The sequence below is a fragment of the Pleurodeles waltl genome, chromosome 4_2, assembly GCF_031143425.1.
Source record: "Pleurodeles waltl isolate 20211129_DDA chromosome 4_2, aPleWal1.hap1.20221129, whole genome shotgun sequence".
NCBI classification, from domain to species: domain Eukaryota; kingdom Metazoa; phylum Chordata; class Amphibia; order Caudata; family Salamandridae; genus Pleurodeles; species Pleurodeles waltl.
Window position 1 is genome coordinate 774,149,375 of NC_090443.1, and position 21,672 is coordinate 774,171,046.

General features: G+C 42.9%; 1 protein-coding gene across 2 annotated transcripts in view; it reads left to right on the forward strand.

Annotated features, from left to right (window-relative positions):
* Positions 1-21,672, forward strand: part of ERICH3 (glutamate rich 3) — a 325,653-nt gene that overhangs the window by 182,302 nt on the left and 121,679 nt on the right. For both annotated transcript variants that reach the window (XM_069232437.1, XM_069232438.1), the window contains exons 10-11: positions 200-522; positions 18,533-18,772. In XM_069232437.1, the coding sequence (XP_069088538.1) occupies positions 200-522; positions 18,533-18,772 (563 nt within the window). The remainder of the gene's footprint in view (positions 1-199; positions 523-18,532; positions 18,773-21,672) is intronic.

The window sequence follows — 21,672 nt, forward strand, 5'->3', positions numbered from 1 at the left end:
AAATTAACTCTTGAAGAAAGATTTATGCTCAATGTGAAATAGAGAAAGCGACTGAAAAAGGTGTTTTTTATCTTTGTTCATGACAATAAATATGTAATTTTAGTGCGAGTTCTGGTGCAAGACACAGTTACACTTATACCCATTCTCCCTCTTACACAAGAAAAATGCTCATACCCTGTAAACATTTGTATATTTTCAGGTGCATTATTGCAATGGGTCTTGATAAAAAGCCTTCACCTCCTCCAAAAAAAAGAAAAGGAGACCCAAATGATGAAGACTTTGGAGATCCAAAAGTAGAGACCATGATGAGCAAAATGAAAAGTGAAGAGCAATGTAATGAAGAGATGCAGAGGGAAAGATCAATGTCAGCCACATCGTCAGCCTATGGGGCAGATAAGGAGACACCAGAAGACAAAACTGAGGCAGAGGAAGATGCAGATGAAGAACTCATCAGTGAACACAACCAAACAAAGGATGATGATGATGATGATGATGATGAAAATGGAGATCCAACCAAAGATGGTATGTGGGGAACTCATAAGGCTTATACTGCTAGAGATAATTTCCAGACACTTGCCCCCCCCCTTGTTAAACCTCTCATGATTTTGAGATTTTTAGTTTCAGGAATGCATTCTACTTTTGACAACCTATTTGTTTGTTTTAATATCCCCCATACCTATTTACAGTATATAGCAGGGGTTCCGAAATGAACACATGTTTCTGGTGGGTTTTTTTTTGGGGGGTGGGGCTGCCAATGGTAGCTGATTGGCATTTTGTATGTTTCAAATAAAGAAACCATAATAGTGAACATTTATTTCTGTAAAATAAAAATAAAAACATTAACTGCTGTGGTGCACTAGGCGATTTCTCCTTATATCAACTAGGCCTCGCATGGCAGTCCCTGGCAGGAAAAATAGGTGTCAAAGCCCTTTTGAATGATGTGTGTCTTCAGACACATTGACCTGGTGGCCCAGTGGCTGAAGTCATAGATTCAGACTCAGCCATCAAAAGCGTTCCAAAATTTAAACAAACATCTGCAATGCAATGCAATGGGTCTCACATATTTCAAACAAGTTAACTGTCATCTTTTGACAACAGCGCCCACGAGCAAAAACAAAAAATTAGTGGAAATTGAGAAAGACAACTTAACAAGATAAAACAAAGTTAGAGTAAAAAACATAAAACTTAGCAATTTTGTTTGTCCTGCTTGGCACATTTTTACCAGTCACAAGCCTTCTGTTTGCGGGGCACTGGAAGATAGAACAAAATAGTACCTCAATCACATCTGGAGCAGTGGAGGGGCACTAATTAAGTTGACATCAATTAGTGCTTGATCTCTGCACCTCACAGCGGAATGGAAATTATGCCAGACATGCCTTGACGAATTATGAGGCTGGAAAGAAGAGTACCACGCAAACCAACAAATGATGAGCGACAGGGGGGCTCCAAGTACTTTACTGAATAGAACAGTGTCTCGAATGTGAGACGCATGCGCTAACGCATACACTCGCAGGCTCGACCCTAAAAAAAACGAGACAGAGGTACTATGCCTTCGATGGGAAAGGAAACTCACCTATTTGCCCTTGGCTCCTTCTTTTCAAAACATTAAATGGTTCCCATTGTCTTTAAAAGGTATTACAATCGTATTTTATAAAATGTAGCTCATTCACTGCCTTCCCTGTGTAGAACTTAAGTCTGAGTTAAAAAAAAAATTTGTTGTTGTATGGAAAACGCGATTGTCTCTCTGCTTAATAAAGTGAAAGTGTTAGTTTTTTGATCTAGCTCATGCAATAGCACCTTAATAGAAACTGCAGAACACAAAGGAATGTAATTGAACTCACACAATAGAGCAATTGTTAACAAGATTCATGATTGGTCATTAATTTTCACAATCCATTAACTGCCAGGTTAATCCAAATGTTGAATATAAAAAGTAGTGAAAAGCGGGTGCAGTGAAATGTAACAACTGCAAATGAAATGTACATTCTTATAAAAATGAAAAAATAAATCAAAAGGCAACCTGTACATTTTTCTAAATCCAAACAAGAAAGTTCTTTAGTTGTTAAAATGCAAGAAATAAACAGATGTGTATTTTGCGCACATTGCCCATTTAATTAAGGACCCAAATTGTAAGTGATGTATCAGTTCTTAATTGACATTCTGCTGCTTATTGGTATACCCGAGGCGTATTCCCCTACAAAAGTGAGTTCCACACAGATCTGCCTGTATAAAGGATAAGTGCTGGCACTCTATTCCCTGACACATGTTCTAAAATTAGGGATACCCTTGCAGAAAGAGGATCCACAGTTGCAGCACTGGTGCAGCAATCAGTGCTTGGGCAATAATTCAGGCAAGTAAAAGAGGCTCCTCTGCCCCTGCTTGACACACTTCTGCCCCAGTGGCACTGCACTTCCTACTGGTTGCGCCGCATAAGTACCCATAGCCAGTTCAGTTCTCTGATTCTACTCTGGGTGCAATATGATGCCTGAGCTTTGTCTTCTTGGTTTGCAGTATCATCATGTAAAATGTTCCATTAGCTTAATAAAAAGCCAGGCAAAAATAAAAGAGTTGAAATGTATTAGGGGACATCGATCAAATGCATAATATCACTTTGTAGCTGATATAGTAGGTTTCCTGATATACATCTTGCCCTTGAAGAGCTTACAACTGAGCAAGCTAATGAATGGCTATAGAACATTTTAAAGAACATTTTTTAGATGAGCTGCATAATTGGAATAAAATGTAGCTTAATAAATGAGCTCGCATCTATAATCCATCTACCAGTGAAGGCTCAGAACATGTTCTTCTGCCAACAAAACTGTGTAAAAAATTATATTCTTTGACTAGAAGTGCTTCAAAGAATACGTCTATGGAAAGTAGAATCAATCTATGTTGCTTTTAATAACTGTCAAGAACGAAGAGGTCACCTATAGTTTAGCCAATTACACCTCTCAATATTGCCTTAATAGTTTGTTGTGGCAAAATCAGTTGTCTGCTTAGGAATGTGTCTGAACGCTGCTTTAAATTTAAAATTTAAAAGCAGCTGTACAAAAACCGGGTACACACATTGAGTTCCTGTAACATTTATATCCTCGCAGTATCTGTGCTAAATTGAGAAACGGTTTCACATATGCCAGATATTGGGAGACCGCTACCAAACCTCTACAACCTTATAAACCCAATCTGTGTGCTAATTTCAAGCAGTACCAAAGAACATTAACGTTAAGTATGCAACACAAAAAAATGCCCAATTAAATTGCAAAAAATCAAGAAACTTTAATTAAAAAAATAAAAACACAAACATAGTTAAAAACTCCTTAGGGGGATCGTAGGTATGGATTTTAATCTTTTTAGACTAAGGGCCCGATAAACAGCAAAGTGCAAATTAAAGTCAATGTTAGTGGTATACTGGTACCAGTGCACGATTTGAGGCTTACTGTGATATTTTTTGGGTCGGGTAAGGGTGGCAGAACACACCGATGCAAGTTTTTACCTTGTTTTTTCATTTTCTGATCCTCAAAATCATTCAGTGGCACAAGGCATGAGGTTGGAGCTGGCTTAGGTACTTGAAGTCATGGTCCCCATGCAGTCTTCAGTTTTAGCACCAACAGCTCTGAGAGGGACAAAGGCCCTCATTCTAAGTCTGGCGGGCGGCGGAGGCCACCCGCCAGACTTCCCCCCTCCAAAATACCGCTCTGCGGTCCAGAGACCGCGGAGGGTATTCCAAGTTTTCCCCTGGGCTGGCGGGCGGCCGCCAAAAGGCCGCCCGCCAGCCCAGGGGAAAACAACCTTCCCACGATGAAGCCGGCTCGTAATCGAGCTGGCGGAGTGGGAAGGTGCGACGGGTGCTACTGCACCCGTCGCGTATTTCACTGTCTGCTATGCAGACAGTGAAATACTAGCGGGGCCCTCTTACGGGGGCCCCTGCAGTGCCCATGCCATTGGCATGGGCACTGCAGGGGCCCCCAGGGGCCCTGCGACACCCCCTACCGCCATCCTGTTCCTGGCTGGCGAACCGCCAGGAACAGGATGGCGGTAGGGGGTGTCAGAATCCCCAAGGCGGCGCAGCATGCTGCGCCGCCTTGGAGGATTCATTTGGGCAGCGGGAAACTGGCGGGAGACCGCCAGTTGTCCCGGTCCGACCGCGGCGTTACCGCCGCGGTCGGAATGCCCAAGGGAGCACCGCCGGCCTGTCGGCGGTGCTCCCGCCCCCGTTGGCCCTGGCGGTTCTGTACCGCCAGGGTCATAATGAGGCCCAAAGTCTGGTTTTGTAGCTGCAAGGATGCTTTGCTAATTGGAATAGATCCTATACCTTTCCCCAGTCCCAAGGCGTGTGTATGGAGTGAGTCACTTCTTTGGTTCTCATTTTCCCTCAGCCTGACAGGGCAGGAAACTGTAAACATTGAGGATGCAACAGGCTTGGCTACCCATTTGAGGTGGTCATGAAGGAGTCTCAAACCGCAGATGAAAAAGCTGTAAGTGGGACCAACCACATATTTGTAGCCAGTCACAAACTGACAGTTTGTTTCTGGCTAGGTGACTCTTTCCACCTGCAGCTTTAGTACCTTTGAAATGAATTCATTGACAGTCACAGGCACCAAGACACTCTCTTAAGTCATGCTGTCACATGGTCCAGTAGAGTCCAGTCACAACTGGCCAACTGAAACTTCTTCACAGGATGGAATGTGTCTGCCTGCTTTATCTCTGTTGCAGTGAGCAGGAAACCAGTCTGAGTTTTACATTATTTTTTTTGCATTGGGAAAGGGACATGTTAACCCTGAAAATGACAGGTTTTAAGCATGGTAATGACTGTCATAAACAAATGTCTGCGACAGATCCTTTTCAGATTTGCATGGGGTCGAGCCACAACTGTGAGGCCTACATTGATGAACCAGAAGGCTGTACGAGACCACAAGGTGAAACTCTACCTTACCTGACAGAGGAAGATTCCATGATGAGCCATCTCAATTAAAGTCTTCAGATGTGTTGAAGAAAAACCATAAGAAATCCAAGCAGAACTCAGCCCCTTCTTGCCACTAACACTCCCTTGAGAAGGCATGGAAATGGGGCCATACATCTTGAACTTGCTCCTGAAGTCACTCTGGTTCAACCTGAGTTCCCAGGCCTGGCTGCTGCTCCTAAACTGATCAAAGAGTTCTGCGTACTATGCTCAGTCTCTTTGAATCCTTGCCCAACTCCCTTTGGTGTGCCTGTGGGACCCACGGAGCAGAAAGGTTCTCCATCTGGATTACCACCAAGATAGCTCCATCTGGACCCTCCAAGCACCCTGTGTGTGCCACCACCAGCTCTAGTCTTAACTCTGCTTCCAGCATCATGGACCAAATCATGGACCAGCGTGCTGGTTCCCATGTAGACTCCATCGATGCTGGAAGAGGTCTTGTTCTCTCTGAAATCGAGCTTGAAATAAAACGAGGCTCCGCTTGTTGTGAGGCTATGTTTGCCTTTAGGGAGGCTCATTTAGTTAAGCTTGGGTCTGAGACATGTTCCCTCTCACCTAGTCACTTCACATTTTATTCCTCTTATTATTTTAGCAAGGCTTTGTTTTAGTGGTGATGTTTTATTATTTTATATCAGTTGCCCTTCCATGTGGAATTGTTTTTCATTTCTCTTAACACCATTTCGTCCTGTGCTCACTCCAAGGCTATACAAGATAGTTTACCAGGTATTGCTGGTCCAGAGAGTGCTGTTTCTACCTTACACGGACAAGACGAATTATCACATCTGGGCAGTTCTCAGAACACCAACATGTTTTATTACAAAAAAAACAGGCTGCCCAGAAATAAGGCAGAGGGGATATTCCAACTAGCCTGCCATCTTATGCTGCACATCATCGTAGTTTCTACTGAAACCTCACACTTTCTTTTTGTGTACGTGGGAGGACTCCCAGCAGACTAACATACCTCCTTGTCCTCCTTGTTACCTCTAACACAGGTTAGGAATTGGGCTTCCTTCCCAGAACTGGATGGGCAGATTAGGGCTACCGCTGATATTTGCTCTTATGCAGAAGCTTAGTAGAGTAGGTAGGGATACTAGGTACACTAGTGTGACAATATGATGGTGTTCTTCCTGTATTTCACTGTTAGAAATGGGGTCTCTGGGTGGCAGTCAGTTTCTACTCTGTTCAAGCAGGGACCCTCACCCTTGTCAGGGTAATGGGGATATACACCTAAGATAACCCCTGCTCTTTCCCTTGGTAGCTTGGCACAAGCAGTCAGGCTTATCTCAGAGGCAATTTGTAAAATATTTGTGCAATCTCACACAGTAACACAGTGAAAACATCACAAAAGGACTCAACACAATGAACAATAGCCAATATTTATCTGAGTAAAACAAGACCAAAATGATAAAAATCCAATATACACAAGCAAAGTTATGAATTTTTAAAGATTAAACTTCAATATAGCACTTAGAAACACAAATGCTTCAAATTGGTGATATCATGGTATCGTAACGGAGTCGTTTCCAACAATCCGACGCTAATGGTGCTGGTCACGGAGTTACAGGGACACTCAAGTACAGTACCTTGTGAAAATGAGGAAACAAGCCGGTGCATGGAGTCGGGGGATCGAGGCGTCATTGGTTCTGGTGCTGCATTGGTTCCGGTGCTGCGGAGCAAAGGAGCGGAGGTGTCAGTATGAGGCATCGGGTCCTTGCTGTGGAGGTGAGGCGGCACCGGTGCGAAGCGTTGGATCCCTGCACTTCTGACAGAGTCAGGCATCATGGACGCCGGTGACACAACACTCCGGGACTCATGGAGTCATGGACTTCAGCGATGCTGCGGCGGTGTTGGGCCTGCAGGGTCATCGTACTCCAGCGAGGACCACTACTTCATTTGCAGGGGGCATCACGGCAGCGGCGTCAGTCTGGGTGTTGTCCGAAGTCATGTTTTTGGTTCTTCTTGTTTTTTCACCAGCTTCTCCTTTCAAGGGCCCAGGGACTGGATTACGTACCACTTGTCTGGGTAGGAGTCTCAGCAGAGAGTCCAGGAGCTGGCAGAGGAAGTCTTTGACAGCCCTGAGACTTCAGAACAGGGGGCAAGCTCAGTCCAAGCCCTCGGAGACACTTCACAAGCAGGAATATACCACAAAATCCAATCTTTGTCTGCTTTCAGGCAGAAGCAGGAACTGCAGGCCAACCCAGCAAAGCACAATCACAGGCAAAGGGACAGTACTCCTCCTCCAGCTCTTCTCCTTGGCAGAGGTTCCTCTTGGTTCCAAAAGTAATCTGAAAATCTGGAGTTTGGGGTCCACTACTTATACCCCTTTCTGCCTTTGAAGTAGGCAAACGTCTAAGGAAAGCCTCTGTTGTTCACAAGATCCTGCCCGGCTCAGGCCTAGCTCCAGACCCACACCAGGGGGATGGAAACTGCATTATGTGAGGGCACACAAAGCCCTTTCGGGTGTAAATTATCACTCCTCCCTCCATTCTAGCCCAAATGGCCCATCGCGATACACAGGCTACACCCCAGCTTTCTTTGTCTCACTGTCTATTGGAGATTCACAAACAGCCCAACTGTCCCATACAGGGAATACACAAGCAGGCAGAGTCATAGAATAGTTTAAGCAAGAAAATGCCCACTTTCTAATAGTAGCATTTTCCAACTGACAATCTAAAAAACAACTGTCCCAAAATATTTATTTTTAAACTGTGAGTTCAGACACACCAAACTCCAAATCTCTATCTGCTCTCAAAGGAAAAATGCTGTTAAAAGATATTTGAAGGCAGCCCCTATGTTAACCTATGAGAGAGACAGGCCTTGCAACAGTGAACACCTAATTTTGCAATATTTCACTGTTAGGACATGTAAAAACACACCTGTACATGTCCTACTTTTAACATACACTGCATCCTGCCCATGGGGCTACCTAGGACCTTCCTGAGGGATGCCTTACATGTATTAAAAGGAAAGGTTTGGGCCTGGCAGGTGGGTACACTTGCCAGGTCGAATTGGCAGTGAACAACTGCACACACAGACACTGCAGTCACAGGTCTGAGACATGTTTACAGGGCTAATCATATGGGTGGCACAACCAGTGCTGCAGGCTCACTAGTAGCATTTGATTTACAAGCCCTGGACAGCTCTAGTGCACCTTACTATGGACTTACTAGTACATTAAATATGCCAGTCACGGACAAACCAATCATCAATACACTTTACACAGAGAGCATATGCACCTTAGCACTGGTTAGCAGTGGTAAAGTGACCAGAGTCCTAAAGCCACCACAAACTGGTCAGAAGAAATAGGAGGAAGGAGGCAAAAGGCTTGGGGATGAACCTGCAAAAAGGGACATGTCCAACATTCACTTTCCTGGTCACTGCTGTACTTGTGTTGTGTTTCATTATTCTCATAATCACAATGCATGCATTTTACATAGAATGCAGTTGTTTCAATTAAATGCTTGTCTGTGTATGGATGAGACATGTGTAACTGAGAGAAAGGGGTACGATCTGATCTATCACAACTTCCCTGAGGAGTCTGAGTATCATGTGATAGGCTGCAACAAATCATCTTTACCTCTGGTACTGGTGAGGTGCTGCCAGCTATCCGGAAGGGGTAGGCCAACAGCTGACACACGGTGTGTCCCCCGTACTCGGTGGTGCTGCTGCCAAAAATCCAGCAGTCATGATACTACAGCAGGAGTCCTACAACACACTTGGCTGACGTAGAGGTCCCACTTTCTCCACTACATCTGCCTCCACCAATTTGCCATAGTAATGCACTGGGTAGCCAGAGTCCTTGACCTCCAGCTCTCCACGATGGAGGTCAACGCCAATGTATTTACACAACTCCTTCAGCCAGGTCCAACATCCACTGAGCCCCTCTTGCCTTTTAATGATGCCCTTGTGGGTTGCTGTGTTGGTGGTATGCGAAACCTCTTTATTGGGCAACCCAGTGGGAGGCAGGATCCCACAATTCTTGTTGGTTTGGCAGGCCATAACGTCGGACAGTTGGGTCCTCTGAATCATTTTGAAGGGCTTTCCTTACCACGTGGTTGCACTTTCCACTGTTTGCCCAGTGCCCGACAGAGAACCATCTCTCTGTTTTGCGGTATGAAGTGGAAGCCCTTTTGGGTAGAGTCTATTGAAAGGGTGCCTACTTCAGAAGCAGGATGTGGTTGTTATTCCTGCCACTTTCTAAGCCAAAAAAGGACAGAGACCTTCATCCATTTTTAGTACTGCGCTCTCTCAACACCTTCCTCTGGAAGGAGAAATTCAGAATTATCACATCTTATCTGCCCTTGATAGTATAGACTGGGTGGTGACATTGAACCTGCAGGACACCTGGTTCACATACCCATCCTGCAGGCCCATTGGCTCTACCTGGGTTTCATGGTGGGATGGGGCATTGGAAGGCAGGCTTGCCCCAGGCAGTCATCAGCTACTTGCAGACTAATACGAACCTCGAGTCATACTTGGGGTTCACTATCAACATGCCAAAGTCACACCAGACTCATCAGATACTCTCCTTCATCAGAGCCATTCTGGGCACAGTTTGGTTTCATGCTTTTCTCTCTGGGGAAGAGAGTCAAAGCCATTCAAGCTATGATCCCAATCTTTCAACCTATGTCTGTGATTTAGTGAGGTAGATTGAGGCTGCTGCAACTGATGGTAGAGCACATCAGATGGCATATTAGAGGTCTACCGTGGGATCTGAAGTGTCACTATGTCCAGCATCAAGAAGACCTCTCCGACCATGTTTAGATTCAGATGAAACTACAAAAGATCTGCAGTGGTGGTTTATTGACCATGGTTGGGTTGGTGGCAGACCACTCTCCCTTCCCCAGCCAAAGCTGACAAGGGTGACCAATGCCTCACTTCTGAGTAGGGGTAGTCATCTAGAAGAGATGGAGATTTTAAGACTCTGGTCTTCAGCAGAGTCCGAGCTTCATATCAACCTTCTGGAGCTTAGAGCCATCCACTTTCCATTGAAAGCCTTCTTTTCATCCATCAATGAGCACTTGGTACAGATGACCACTGACAACACCACCGCCATGTGTTATTTCTGAGAAATTGGGTTGTTGGTTGAGGGGGGTTGGAGATCTTCTCAAGCAACAGCCACAATCCTTGTCAGGGTGAACCACAACAGTCTATCTTCTGGTAGCTTGGCACAAAAACAGTCAGGCTTAACTTAGAAGGAATGCATTAAGAATTTAGGCAGCACACAAACAGTAATAAAGTGAAAGCACACCACAAGAAAAATCCAACACCAATTTAGAAAAGTAGAGCAAAATGTAATAAATAATTTGACACCAAAACAATAAAAATCCAATTAGGAGAACCAGAGAAATGCAGTGTAAAAGATTTAAGGTAAATATTGCACCTAAAATAACAATGTGCCACTCTCAGTTATCTGGCAGTGCGAGACCAGGTGAAAGTCACAAGTTCAGGCTGACCCCAATGGAGCGTGGACAGACTTGAAGAGTTCTGTTTGTGGTGGAGAAGGTTGCAAGGAGCAGGGAGTGGATCACAGATGGTAGACCCCGTAGCATGAAGAGCTGGCTAGGCATTGTGGATGGTCTTTGTAGAGCGAAGATCTTGTCGGATGTCAAAGACAGATGTTGCTGGAAATTTGTGTTAGCAGTCTCCATGGGCTGTCGATGCTATAGTGGGAATTGCAGATCTTGTGTTGCTGGTCATTGCTGGCAGAAGAGTTGAGTTCACTGGAGCTTTGTATGGGTGGACAGAGAGATCTTGGTGTGAACTGGCCTGTTCAAGGTCACTAAGAGGCCAAAACATCAGGATTTAACCATTTCTTCAAGGAAGAGCTCAACTGATGCCACACCAAGTGCCCAGTACCTGGCAGAGAGCTCTTGGAGATCAGGAGCTCATTCCAGTAAAGGCCAGCGGGGCTCAGGCAGGTCCATTTTCAAATCAAGTGCAGCATGTTAGCAGGGCAGTTGCAGGGAGACCTCAGGAACTTGTTTGTCCCTGTAGCTTAGAAGAGGAGGCCAGCTTATTAGTCCTTGGAGTCATACAGGTAGCATGGGATGAAGAATGCAGTTTCAGTGCTACTTCTCAGACAGCATAGCAGGCCTCAGGCAGAAAGGGAGTTCTGTGGCAGTAGGGCAGTTCTCCTTCTGTAGAATCCAAAGGTCCAAGAGTGTACTGAAGAGTGGGTCTGAGGGTTCTCAGTTTATACCTGCTATACCTTTTCAGTGGGACAAGCTTCTGGGGATTCCACTGTACAGAAGTGTCTTGAATTTCCTGCTACCCTTCCCTAGTCTCAATCTGTCTGGGGTCACAGTAGACTAGTGTGAAGTTCTTTATCAGTGTGCTGGGCCAGTGTCTTTGAAGTGCAAGTGTGGTAGGTGATAGTTCCAACAGCCCATCAAGTCAGGATGACCCATCAAGCCAAAACCCAGAATCTCTATTTTGATACTGTCTGGGAAGAATACATAAAGACCAACTGCTAACTACACCTAGTCATGTGACCTGGGATACAGGCTGCAGGCACCAAATGGTTAGCTTTATAAACGTGCATTTTCACAAATATGACTTAATATTTCACTTCATCGTTAAAAAGGTTTTAAAATGACAATCCCTCATGCTTCAAACATGGCATTTTTACCTGCTCCCAAAACAAAAAAAATAACATTTTTGACTTATTAAATGTAACAAGGTAACCCAATGTCATCCTATTGGAAAGGTAGAACTGAATTTTAGAGTTTTTTACTACCAGGACATGTAAAACCTAAACGTACATATCCAACTTTTTAAATACAACACACACTGCCATACGGGCTGTTTGGGGCCTACCCTAGGCTTGACATATATTAAGTAGGAAGGTTTAGGCATGACAAAAGATTTATTTTGCCAGGTCAAAATGGTAGTTTGAAACTGCACACACAAGCTGCAGTGGCAGACCTGAGTCGTGTATTAAGAGGGGTTCTTAAGTGGGTGGCATAATAAGTACAGGAGGCCCATTAGTAGCATTTGATTTACATGCACCTGGGTGCAGGCAGTGCCCCCTTACCAGGGACTTACTAGTAAATTAAATGTGCCAATTGGATGTAAGCCAATTTTATTGTGTTAAAAACAAAGAGCACAAACACTTTAGCACTGGTTAGCAGTGGTAAGTGCATAGAGTCGTAAAACCAAATACAAATGGTTCCTGAAAACAGGAGGGTTGAAGGCAAAATGTTTGGAGATGACCTGCAGAAAGGGCCGGGTCTAATGGTATTGCAACAAGCAGGGTCGACTGGGGTCACAGACCCTGAGCCAGAATGCCCTGAACCTCTGGAAATGGCTGGATCACCATGGATTTTCCTGGTGGTTGACTACCCGGTAACATCATTAAAGGCTAGAGTGGGCGATTTCAGCCATTAATGCCTAGCAGATCATGAGTGCCAGTTGCACCTGCAGGTGGTCAAAGGTCTTTTCCACATATGGGGAGAACCATGGCTTGATCTATTCAGCATTGTCTAGAACACTCAGTGTCAGCAGTTCTGCGCATTGGAGTTTTCAAGGCATCTCTTGCTAGGAGTCGCCTTCCACCTCAGATGGAACTCGGGACCCCTGTGTGTCTTCCTGCCAGTACCACTCCTTTTCCGAGTTCCGAAGAAGATCAGGAACTACTGGGCCTTACACATCCTAGTAGCTCCGGATTTAGCACAGAGTATGGTATGGGCTTGAGCATCTGTTCTCTTCTCAGGCTGCCTCTGTGGGAGGACCTGCTGTTGCAATAAAGTTCTGTATCCAAGCCTTCACCCTCTCCAACTTCATCATGAAGTTTGAGTGGTGACAGCTGAACAACTTTGACCATCCCCCCTGAGGTGGTTGAGGTCAGCTTGGCAGCAAGGCGCCCCTCTACAAAAACTGTATGTGATTGTGGAGACAAATTTGTGGGTTGGTACTACACATGCCATTTGACCCCTTGCAGGTAAAATTATCTGATATTCTGTAGTTTGTTTTGTCTTTTGCCTGGTAAGACCTTGCTTTGGGCACAGTTAAGGGGTACCTTTCAGTTCTTTTGGCCTTTATACAGTTGCAAGACCTGTCTCCCTTAAGTCACCATTTGTGATGCATTTTGTGAAAGGCAAAGTGAGTGAATGAGCTTCAGGCTTTCTGTTAACCCACCGTACACCTTCTTCCTTGACAAACTGGTTCTGAGGAAAGAAGCATCCTTTTTGCCGAAAGTTGAGGTGCTGTTCCACATCAGTCAAACCATCACCCTTATGGCATTTTATGCTCTGGTCTGGCTTAGATCACTACTATCATATGGCCCAAGTCATAAGGATTACTTTTTGCTAACCCACAGAACTATGCATACTGGGATCTGAAGACCCATACTTACAGTGCTGGGTAGACGCTTGCAACTAACATTTTCTTTGGGACAAAAGTTTGAATCCCTGCAAATTAAACTGGCATTCAATCTGTCCAAGGCCAAATTGAGTACTAATAAGTTCTGTAGTGATAACAGTTATTGTTTACACTGCTTAAAAATACATCATTATTTTGCTGGGTGCTTTCAGACATATGTGCACCTGCACACTTTCTGTGCACATGGGAGCCAAACGAGTGGCAGCAAGCACTATAACCATGAACTGACAAGGTCAGAAAGCCTCACCCATGCCAAAGACCCAGCTGACAGGCAACGAGATGAAGGTGTCATAAATTTCACAGCAAGAAAACCACACTTTGTATGCCGTCTCCGTGCATCACTTCAGCAGCGTAATAAACCACAGCAGGCTTGGTTAGAAAAAATCCAGAACATTTGCTAGAATAAGTTAATAGAGTTTTGTGTTCAGTAAAAGAAATAACAAAGGCCAGACACTCTAGAGTCTGCAGGAGATATGATCTGATAGGATCTATGGTGACTCAGGACCTGGGATTAGCAACTGAACCCAGTTAAACACGCTGTCCTCACAGTAACTCACAGGTCGAGACACCCCAAGCACCAATGTCAGCACCACTCAAAAACTTAGAACACAGCGAGAAGACACATTTTATAAATTGACATCACTCGGTACCTGCTCACATGTCCAGCTTGTGATCACAAAGTGAAACGGCCAAACCCAGCAGCCAGACAACTATATCACGTTTCCGATGGTTTACAGCCACAGGTTATGGTTGTGGAGGCAGTGGAATCCCTGTGAACTGTCTGCAGAGACCTTGGGCCAGGAGGTACAAGCCGGGGGCACAGGATTGTCTCAAAGACTGCAAATCACATAAAAGACAAGGACTTGTATGAACTTCAGACAGAAAAAAATATTGATTTGCATGTCTTTATTCGAAAAAGTAACGCACGGACACGCATTGTGCTGCCTTTCGTTACTTTGCATCTGGTACGAGTTCTATGGGAGGTGCGTGGGCTTTCCCGTTCATCCACCCACGAATTTCAATGTAAAAAGCATATTTACAAAGTGGTGTAGACATAGGTTTGTGCCTAAATGGTGAACGAGCATGAGGCTGGTGTAACAGGAAGAAATAGGTTAATTTCTCTTCATTATTACCTCCTTGCATGTGTGCTCTATTCTGCAGCACACATATAAGAAGCAAAAAGCCTCCAAGGGTACTTTTTGTGTAGGAAGGTACCCCTTCTTTACCAAAAACTATCCTGACCATAGCACAGGCACCCTTGCTGTTTGCCTGCGTTGGTACTAAGTGGCAGAGAGTGTGCCAGCAAAAGCAGAGAGCAGAGCTGCGCCATTTCTTTGAAGTTTTGGCACGGTCCTGCTCTTTTCCTTCCACACAGTGCAGCACACCAACTTCACTTGCTGCTCTGCCTTGCATAAATTCTTTGTAAATATGTCCCTAGAGTAAACTTTGTCCCAAGAGAGCACGCTATTAAGCAACAGATAAGATCTGCTGGGTATAACTGGAAACAGGCTGCAAACTGAGGAATTCCCTTAACATTTTAGGTGTCTCCCACACCTAGGCCTGATAGCAGATTCTCTAAAGGAAACATTTTGAACTACCCTAGAGAGTAAAATAGCTAGGCTCGGCGAGCTGAGCGCTCACTGACGAGATCTGTAGGTTACAGATTCAAATCTCAGCAAAGTTGATCTTTTATCGTTTTTAAGGTTGTTAAAATGAGTACAAAGTTTGCTTAGGTAAACATAATTGCATATAAAATGTAGGTTAAAGCATCTCATAAAGAAAAACATTTGTAAACAGTGACAGAGTGCATTTCCTTACCAGCTCATTCACCGCCAGGCTCTTTTTCGAGTTTAAATAACTTGTTTGTGGTGTACTTTGTACACTTATGACTTTCTAATAACAAAGTACATTTTCGGACCTCAGTGACTGATTGAACCATGTCCCCTCTAAACTAGTTTATGCTTAAGGAGGCACATCGGTCCGGCAGTGCTGCAACATCAACAGAATGTGGCAGGGGATGGAAGGAACTGGACAAGCAACAACAGAATGTGGGTGTGGGTGTGGAGATGGGGCAGGCAACAAAGCAATACGGGGGTGTAGGAGGAAAGGGGCTGTGCAAGCAACAATGTAGGACTGTGTTTGGGGAGAGACAGCCTGAAAACAAATGGGCTCTTAGGGAGCGATGCAACTACAATAAAAACAAGCATTTACAATGCATCGGGTCTTGCGTTTGCTCGTGTTAGAGCCGATCGCGTTGTAAACTCCTAACCCGACTTTTCACCTATCGGGCAAAAGTGCATTTATGCACGTAACCCGAAAAAGTGAAATCAAGTAGGTAAAGCGCTCGACTTCTGCCAAGCGAGATCGGGCTCATAAATTAGTTTTAAAAAAAAGTCCACGAGCCCGATGGAAAACAGCGAGCCTTGCATGTTTTCTGTACTTGGTCGCTGCGCTCGAGGAGGGCTTGCCACCGGAAAAGGCATGCCATATGCGTGCCTCGACTAATGAAAGCAAGCCGATTTAATTAGGGAAGCCCACAAACCAATAAAAAGCACTGACGTGAAGTTGACAGTGCTCGGTGCCCTTTTCTAAATCCAAAAGAGTCTCCCTGCTATACGCATGCGCGAGCGCATGCAAAGCAGGCTCGACCCTAACAAGCATTTGCAATGTAGTAGGGCTCGCGTTTACTTGAGTTAAAGCTATTAGCGTTGTAAACTCCGAAACAGACTTTTCTTGTCACATAAACTGAAAAGTAAAACCGTTTCACATAAGCGAGCCGACGGGCGCCCTGAGCGCAAAGCAAACACACAAAGGAAACAGAACTTCGCTTGCAGTGAAACGCATTGGCAAAAGTGCAATTATATGTGTAACTGGCAAAAGTGGAAATATCCATGTAACAAGGTCGATGTCATGCAAAGCGCTCTACTACTCTCCAGCGAGATCATGCTGCCTATGAAATACAGAGAAAAAATAGTGCAGAAACCGTATTGAAAACATAGAGCCTTGTATGTTTTCAGTAGTTGGCCGGTGCGCTCGAGGAAGGCTAAACACCGGAAAAGACATGACATATGCATGCCTTTCCCTAATTAAGTCAAGCTAATTTTAAAAGGCAAGCCCACGAACCAATCAAACTGATGGGCTTGACATGGACGTGGTTAAAATCCCAGAGAGAGAGTACACCAGGGACGGAGCGCTTTGCGCTCGACCCTGAAAAGTACCCCCAAAAGCACACTAGCAGTGGAAAGACACTGGGTGCCAAAAGGAAGCAGTACTTGGTCCATGCTCCAGGAAAGGGACAAACGCATGAATAGGGTGTGAATCCGGCATGCTCTGGCTAATAAGAAGTAAGGAAATTAAAGTGAAGCAGAAGCCAGCCAATGGTAAGTAATGGGTAGATGCTAAGCCCCTTTTAAGCTAACAAAATGTCTCATAAGCGACAGAGCATGCGCTGTCTCTGATGAGACCTAAAAGGAAAATAGTCTACTTAAGATTGTATACTTTAGGTGTTTTCACCTTACAGTGATGAGGATGTGGATTTTGTTACTCCAGTTTTAGTAAGTGTTTCTACTTGGATACTGAATTGCTGATGGTAGACAGTGAGAGTTGGCGTTGTATCTAATCCTGCTTTCTCGCATAACCAAATATTGTGATTCTGAGAAAATTACTTTATTTTTCATCATCTAAGTTGCCTTATTGCCACAATTGGTGATGCAAGGAGGTGATATGCGTTGTTGAGTTCAATATTTGCTAACAAATGAAAACAGCATCTATGTATGTCATTTTGTTTTGCATATGTTAGCACTTGTAAGCCATAAATATTGACTTTATACTTTTTGTGAGGGGTAAGCAAAGACATAGGACTACTTCGAGAACAGCTATTACTTTGGGTTTCTCATCCTCCATGGACTATCTTGCCACAGCAGCATTCCATTCTATTGCTATGTGATAATAGTTTTTTAGATCATTGCATTTTTAGGTTGAGCATAGCAGTGCGCAAACGCTGCTGTTCCGACGTGTTGTTATCTATTTGGGCTTTTAACCACGCCCACCTCACACCCATCACTATCACTCGTTCATGGGCTTGCTCTTCAAAAATCCTTTGTCATCATTGGTAAATCCTTTACGTTTGTCTCTCCTTGGGGCGGTTTGGTTACCGCCTTGCACATCGACCCTGTTACATGGCTAATGACATTTTTGCTGATTCATTTGACTGTGAGTTAACTTCTTTTTCCTTTTTGTGTAGCCTTCACGCTCATGGGGTGGCACTTTGAATCGGCTCGCTTATGTGAAACTGTTTTACTTTTCATTTTCAAATATCGAGTTAGGAGCTTACAACGCTAATAGCTCTAACTCGATTCTAATAACACCATTTAGACAAGTCTCTTGAAATTCTTTTTGAAAATTCTAATGATCTAATGGAATAAAAGTGATTTCTCCGTATACACAAACTCAGAGATGTGTCTCGTCCTGTGTGGGACTCTTCAGTGCCATATGGTTAAAGTTCTTTGAAATTCATGTCACCTGGAATTGTTAAATAACAAATACTTGTGCAGCCCACACACATCCACTATATTTTGTTGTAGAGGGTAAATAAATGCATTGTAAAATTTGTTGATGAAGTGAAGTACCTGCATTATGAAATCTTTGTGACTAATGTTATGAGTTTCACTTCAATCAGTAGACTTTAGCAGACCGTCTAGGACTACAACGTTTAGCTTAGAACGGTCCACTCTTTAAAGTAAAATGTACTAAACAAATGCACCGGATAAGTTTATGATTGAATGCACGCTCCCCCAGTCTACATGTTGCTAGTTGTCTTTCAAAGAGAGTTGTTCAACAATCTGAGAAGCGCTGTTTGGAACGTTCGTGAGGGGAGTTTACATTTAACATCTTTAGTAACAAATGAAAAAGACGTCTACTTCAGTGTGTGCAGTTGCGTGACTATTCTAGAAGTGATGACGTGAAGTTATCAAATATTTCGATAAACACATCTTTCCATGCACAAGAAAATGTTTCCGCACAATATATAAGATACGCGAGATATACATTTATTTTCCTGTGACGCGACGATGTAGTGGTTAAAAAATAGCTCGGAAAACGCATTATTTAGCACAAAAGGCTCCAACCATTAACATTCTAAAGGATAAGAAAAATAGAAAATATAGCTTTTTCACATTTCTTTATTTTCAGAATATGATGAAGATTTTGAAGTTGATGAAGGTAAACCAGATGAAGAAGTTAATGAAGAGGAAGAGGCTGAGAATCTGATGGATAGAAAGTCGCAGTTAAACGAGGATAATGAAAACGATGATTTGGACCTTGAAATGGAGGGTAAAAACTCATCAACCAAACCACATGAAACCTCTGACAGCGAGAAAGAAGAGAGGGACGCATATTCTGACACGGAATTTGAGCATGGAGAAAAACAAGGTTAGTCGTTATTAATGTGATTTTGCATTTTTGGCTGCTCTTCTGAGTGGCAGAGAGGGGTTGTCATTTAGTTTTATATTTTACTCTCGCCTTCTTTTGCACTTCCCTGTTACCTGTTTCAATCTGCTCATAAATGAAACCGAATTGTTTCAAGTCTTATCTTCTTTAAGGTACCATTTTAACATGTAAAATCTGAAATATATTGATTGTCTAACTCTTAACAAATTCGCCATTACTAAATATTGCACTCCGAGCAAGCAATCTCAATGCAACATTATAGCCAAGAGTTGCACCTGTCAGTAAAGGCCCTCCCCCCATATTAAACGTGTATTGCAGCCACAGGTCTGTAATGAGTACCATGTTTTTTATTAAATGTATTTATTTAGGTGTTTGTATCATGTGGATGTAATCCCAAAGGATGTTGGAGCACTGCTTATGAGATCAGTGGATGTGAATTTACACTTTTTAGTGGTCCTCAACAATTGAATACATGGATGGATATAATAAATGTAATCACACAACTATAAATGTCCAGAGCAAAGGAAAGAAAAAAAGTACATGTATATGATATTTTAGCTCCTCACCAGTAGAGGATTTTTGTGACAATTAAGTTCAGTGTGAAAATGTATAAGTACCCTGGTCAATTCCTCTAGCCAATAGGCAGGCTTTAATTTAGCCACCAGTAATATGAAATCATGAAGCACAGCTGTAATTCATATCAAAGGATTTTACAGGAGTCCATAAGGATGTAGGTTACATTTTCAGGCATGGCAATTTTTCACACATGTTTTAAGCCAGTGAGGCTATATTGACGACAACACTATTTTGGACATAGTATTTTATTGGAGGACATATAGACCCGCATATTCAGGTAGCATATCTTCTGCTGGATGGTGTTGCCAATTTTTAGAGCAGGCCAGAGAGGACACACTATTACACCAAGATGTTTCCAGTTTTAGACTCTTGGTGATGCAAAGCCATCTTTTATCAGGCATTATTGCCTGTTGGTCTTTTATTGTTTTACAAGGAGCTCTCGACATTCCAAAGCCTAGGCCAGCGTTAAAGACTCTCTACATAAATTATAGGTCAATTTTTCAGGCGAGAGCTTTTATTGAGAGCAACAGTGCCTTTAACGAGAAATAAATCCTGAGGAGGATGGGCAGGATTGCTTTTAGGAAATTACGTCCCTTGAGGATAGAATATGATCAATCAAAAAGATAGAAACAGGAAGACAAACAGTGCAATGTTGGAAAAGAACGTGCATAGAAGAAACCAGTATTTGAACCATTCTGATCTCTTGTCCTTATTGGAGTTCCCAACATTCCAGTTTTCTAATGTAGCCTTGAAGCAAAATGCTGCAGATCTAGATAGCCATTAAAGGTATGCTCCAGTGTTCTTGGTCTCTGCTGAAAGTGAAGACCAGGAGCATTGGAGCAGGATTTTAATGGCCAGTGTTGCCATTAGAGTAGGATGTAGGTTATTAGACCATTGTCCTCTTTAAAATGAAAAGCCTCCCTTGAGATATGGGGCATCTCCCTCCCCCCAACTGTCATAACCTTACATTTTACTTCTTTAGCAGCTCTCGCTCTTCATTATTGAGTTAGTGCTGGGATCGTGCATCCATGACAGTAACTGATATATATTATTTAGATAGACCTGTGAAAAGTAAGGAGCAAGATATGTCTGTAGTCCCTGACTGTCACTCAGCCCTACCAAAATATTTGATTTAGCAGAGAAACTGGCAGACAAGCCCTGTGCTGACTTACCCCATCTCCCAAGTCAGTGGAACAGTCTGGGTGAAGTTAGGGGAAAGTATCCTCTATTTTGCCTTGGTCACATCCTTTGCCTAACGCACTCCTCAACATAACTCTTCATATCCTCAGGGGGGGAAATGGAGAGGAAGGGTTAGAGGCCATGGATTAGAGTATTAAAATGTTGAAACTAGTGTTCCTATACTATTGTTTATATCCCACTGCCACTACATGAAGCTCTCAACATTCCAGTGTCCCAATATTTAATGTTTAGTTGATAAAGCACATCTGCTGGCTGATGATCACATGGTGACAATATGGAGTCATTTTGGGTAATGGAAAGACAATAGTTTATAACATTATTTTAATTCTGTCAGTTGGTCTAGATAAAATGAACAGCAAAGTGTATATTAATGTATATGAACATCTTCAAAGCAAAGTATGGTAATGAGACTGATACATATAAGCCTCTTGAGCCTCTTGAAAAATTTGGGCTGTTGATCCAGATAAAATGAACAGCAAAGTGTATTTTAATGTATATGGTTATCTCCATGGAAACGTTTCTTAATTAGATTAATACACTCATTTCAAGAGGCTTTTATTATGTATCACCATCTGTTACAAAGCACACCAATAATCACATTGGTCACTGCCTAATTATCAGCTGGAAAGATAATAAAAAATAAGTGTATCTTTCACGGAAGGCATTAATAGAGAAAGTGCACTAGACTGCCAGCAGAAACATTTAATGCTAGAACAATAGCAGAATTAATTCCCACTGCTTTCAAACCTCACTATAGAAGATAAAGTAAATATTATTCAGAATAGTTAGTGTTATGATCCAAATATTAATTAAAAACACTACATATTAAAACATGATACAAAATAAAAATATACAATAAACCTACTAAATTATTCAACTGAAAAATACACTACTATAAATATAACTCAAACATTAAAACAGTGACAATTATTTATAATACAAAATAATATTAACACTAAATTACTTTTAAGATTAAATCACTAACATTGTAAAAAAACAAAATTCAAATTTAAAAAAGACACAAGAATGAATAATGAGTAATATACTACAAACTTTGATAATAAAAACAGCATCAATTGAAATAAAAAATAAGTATAATTACACCA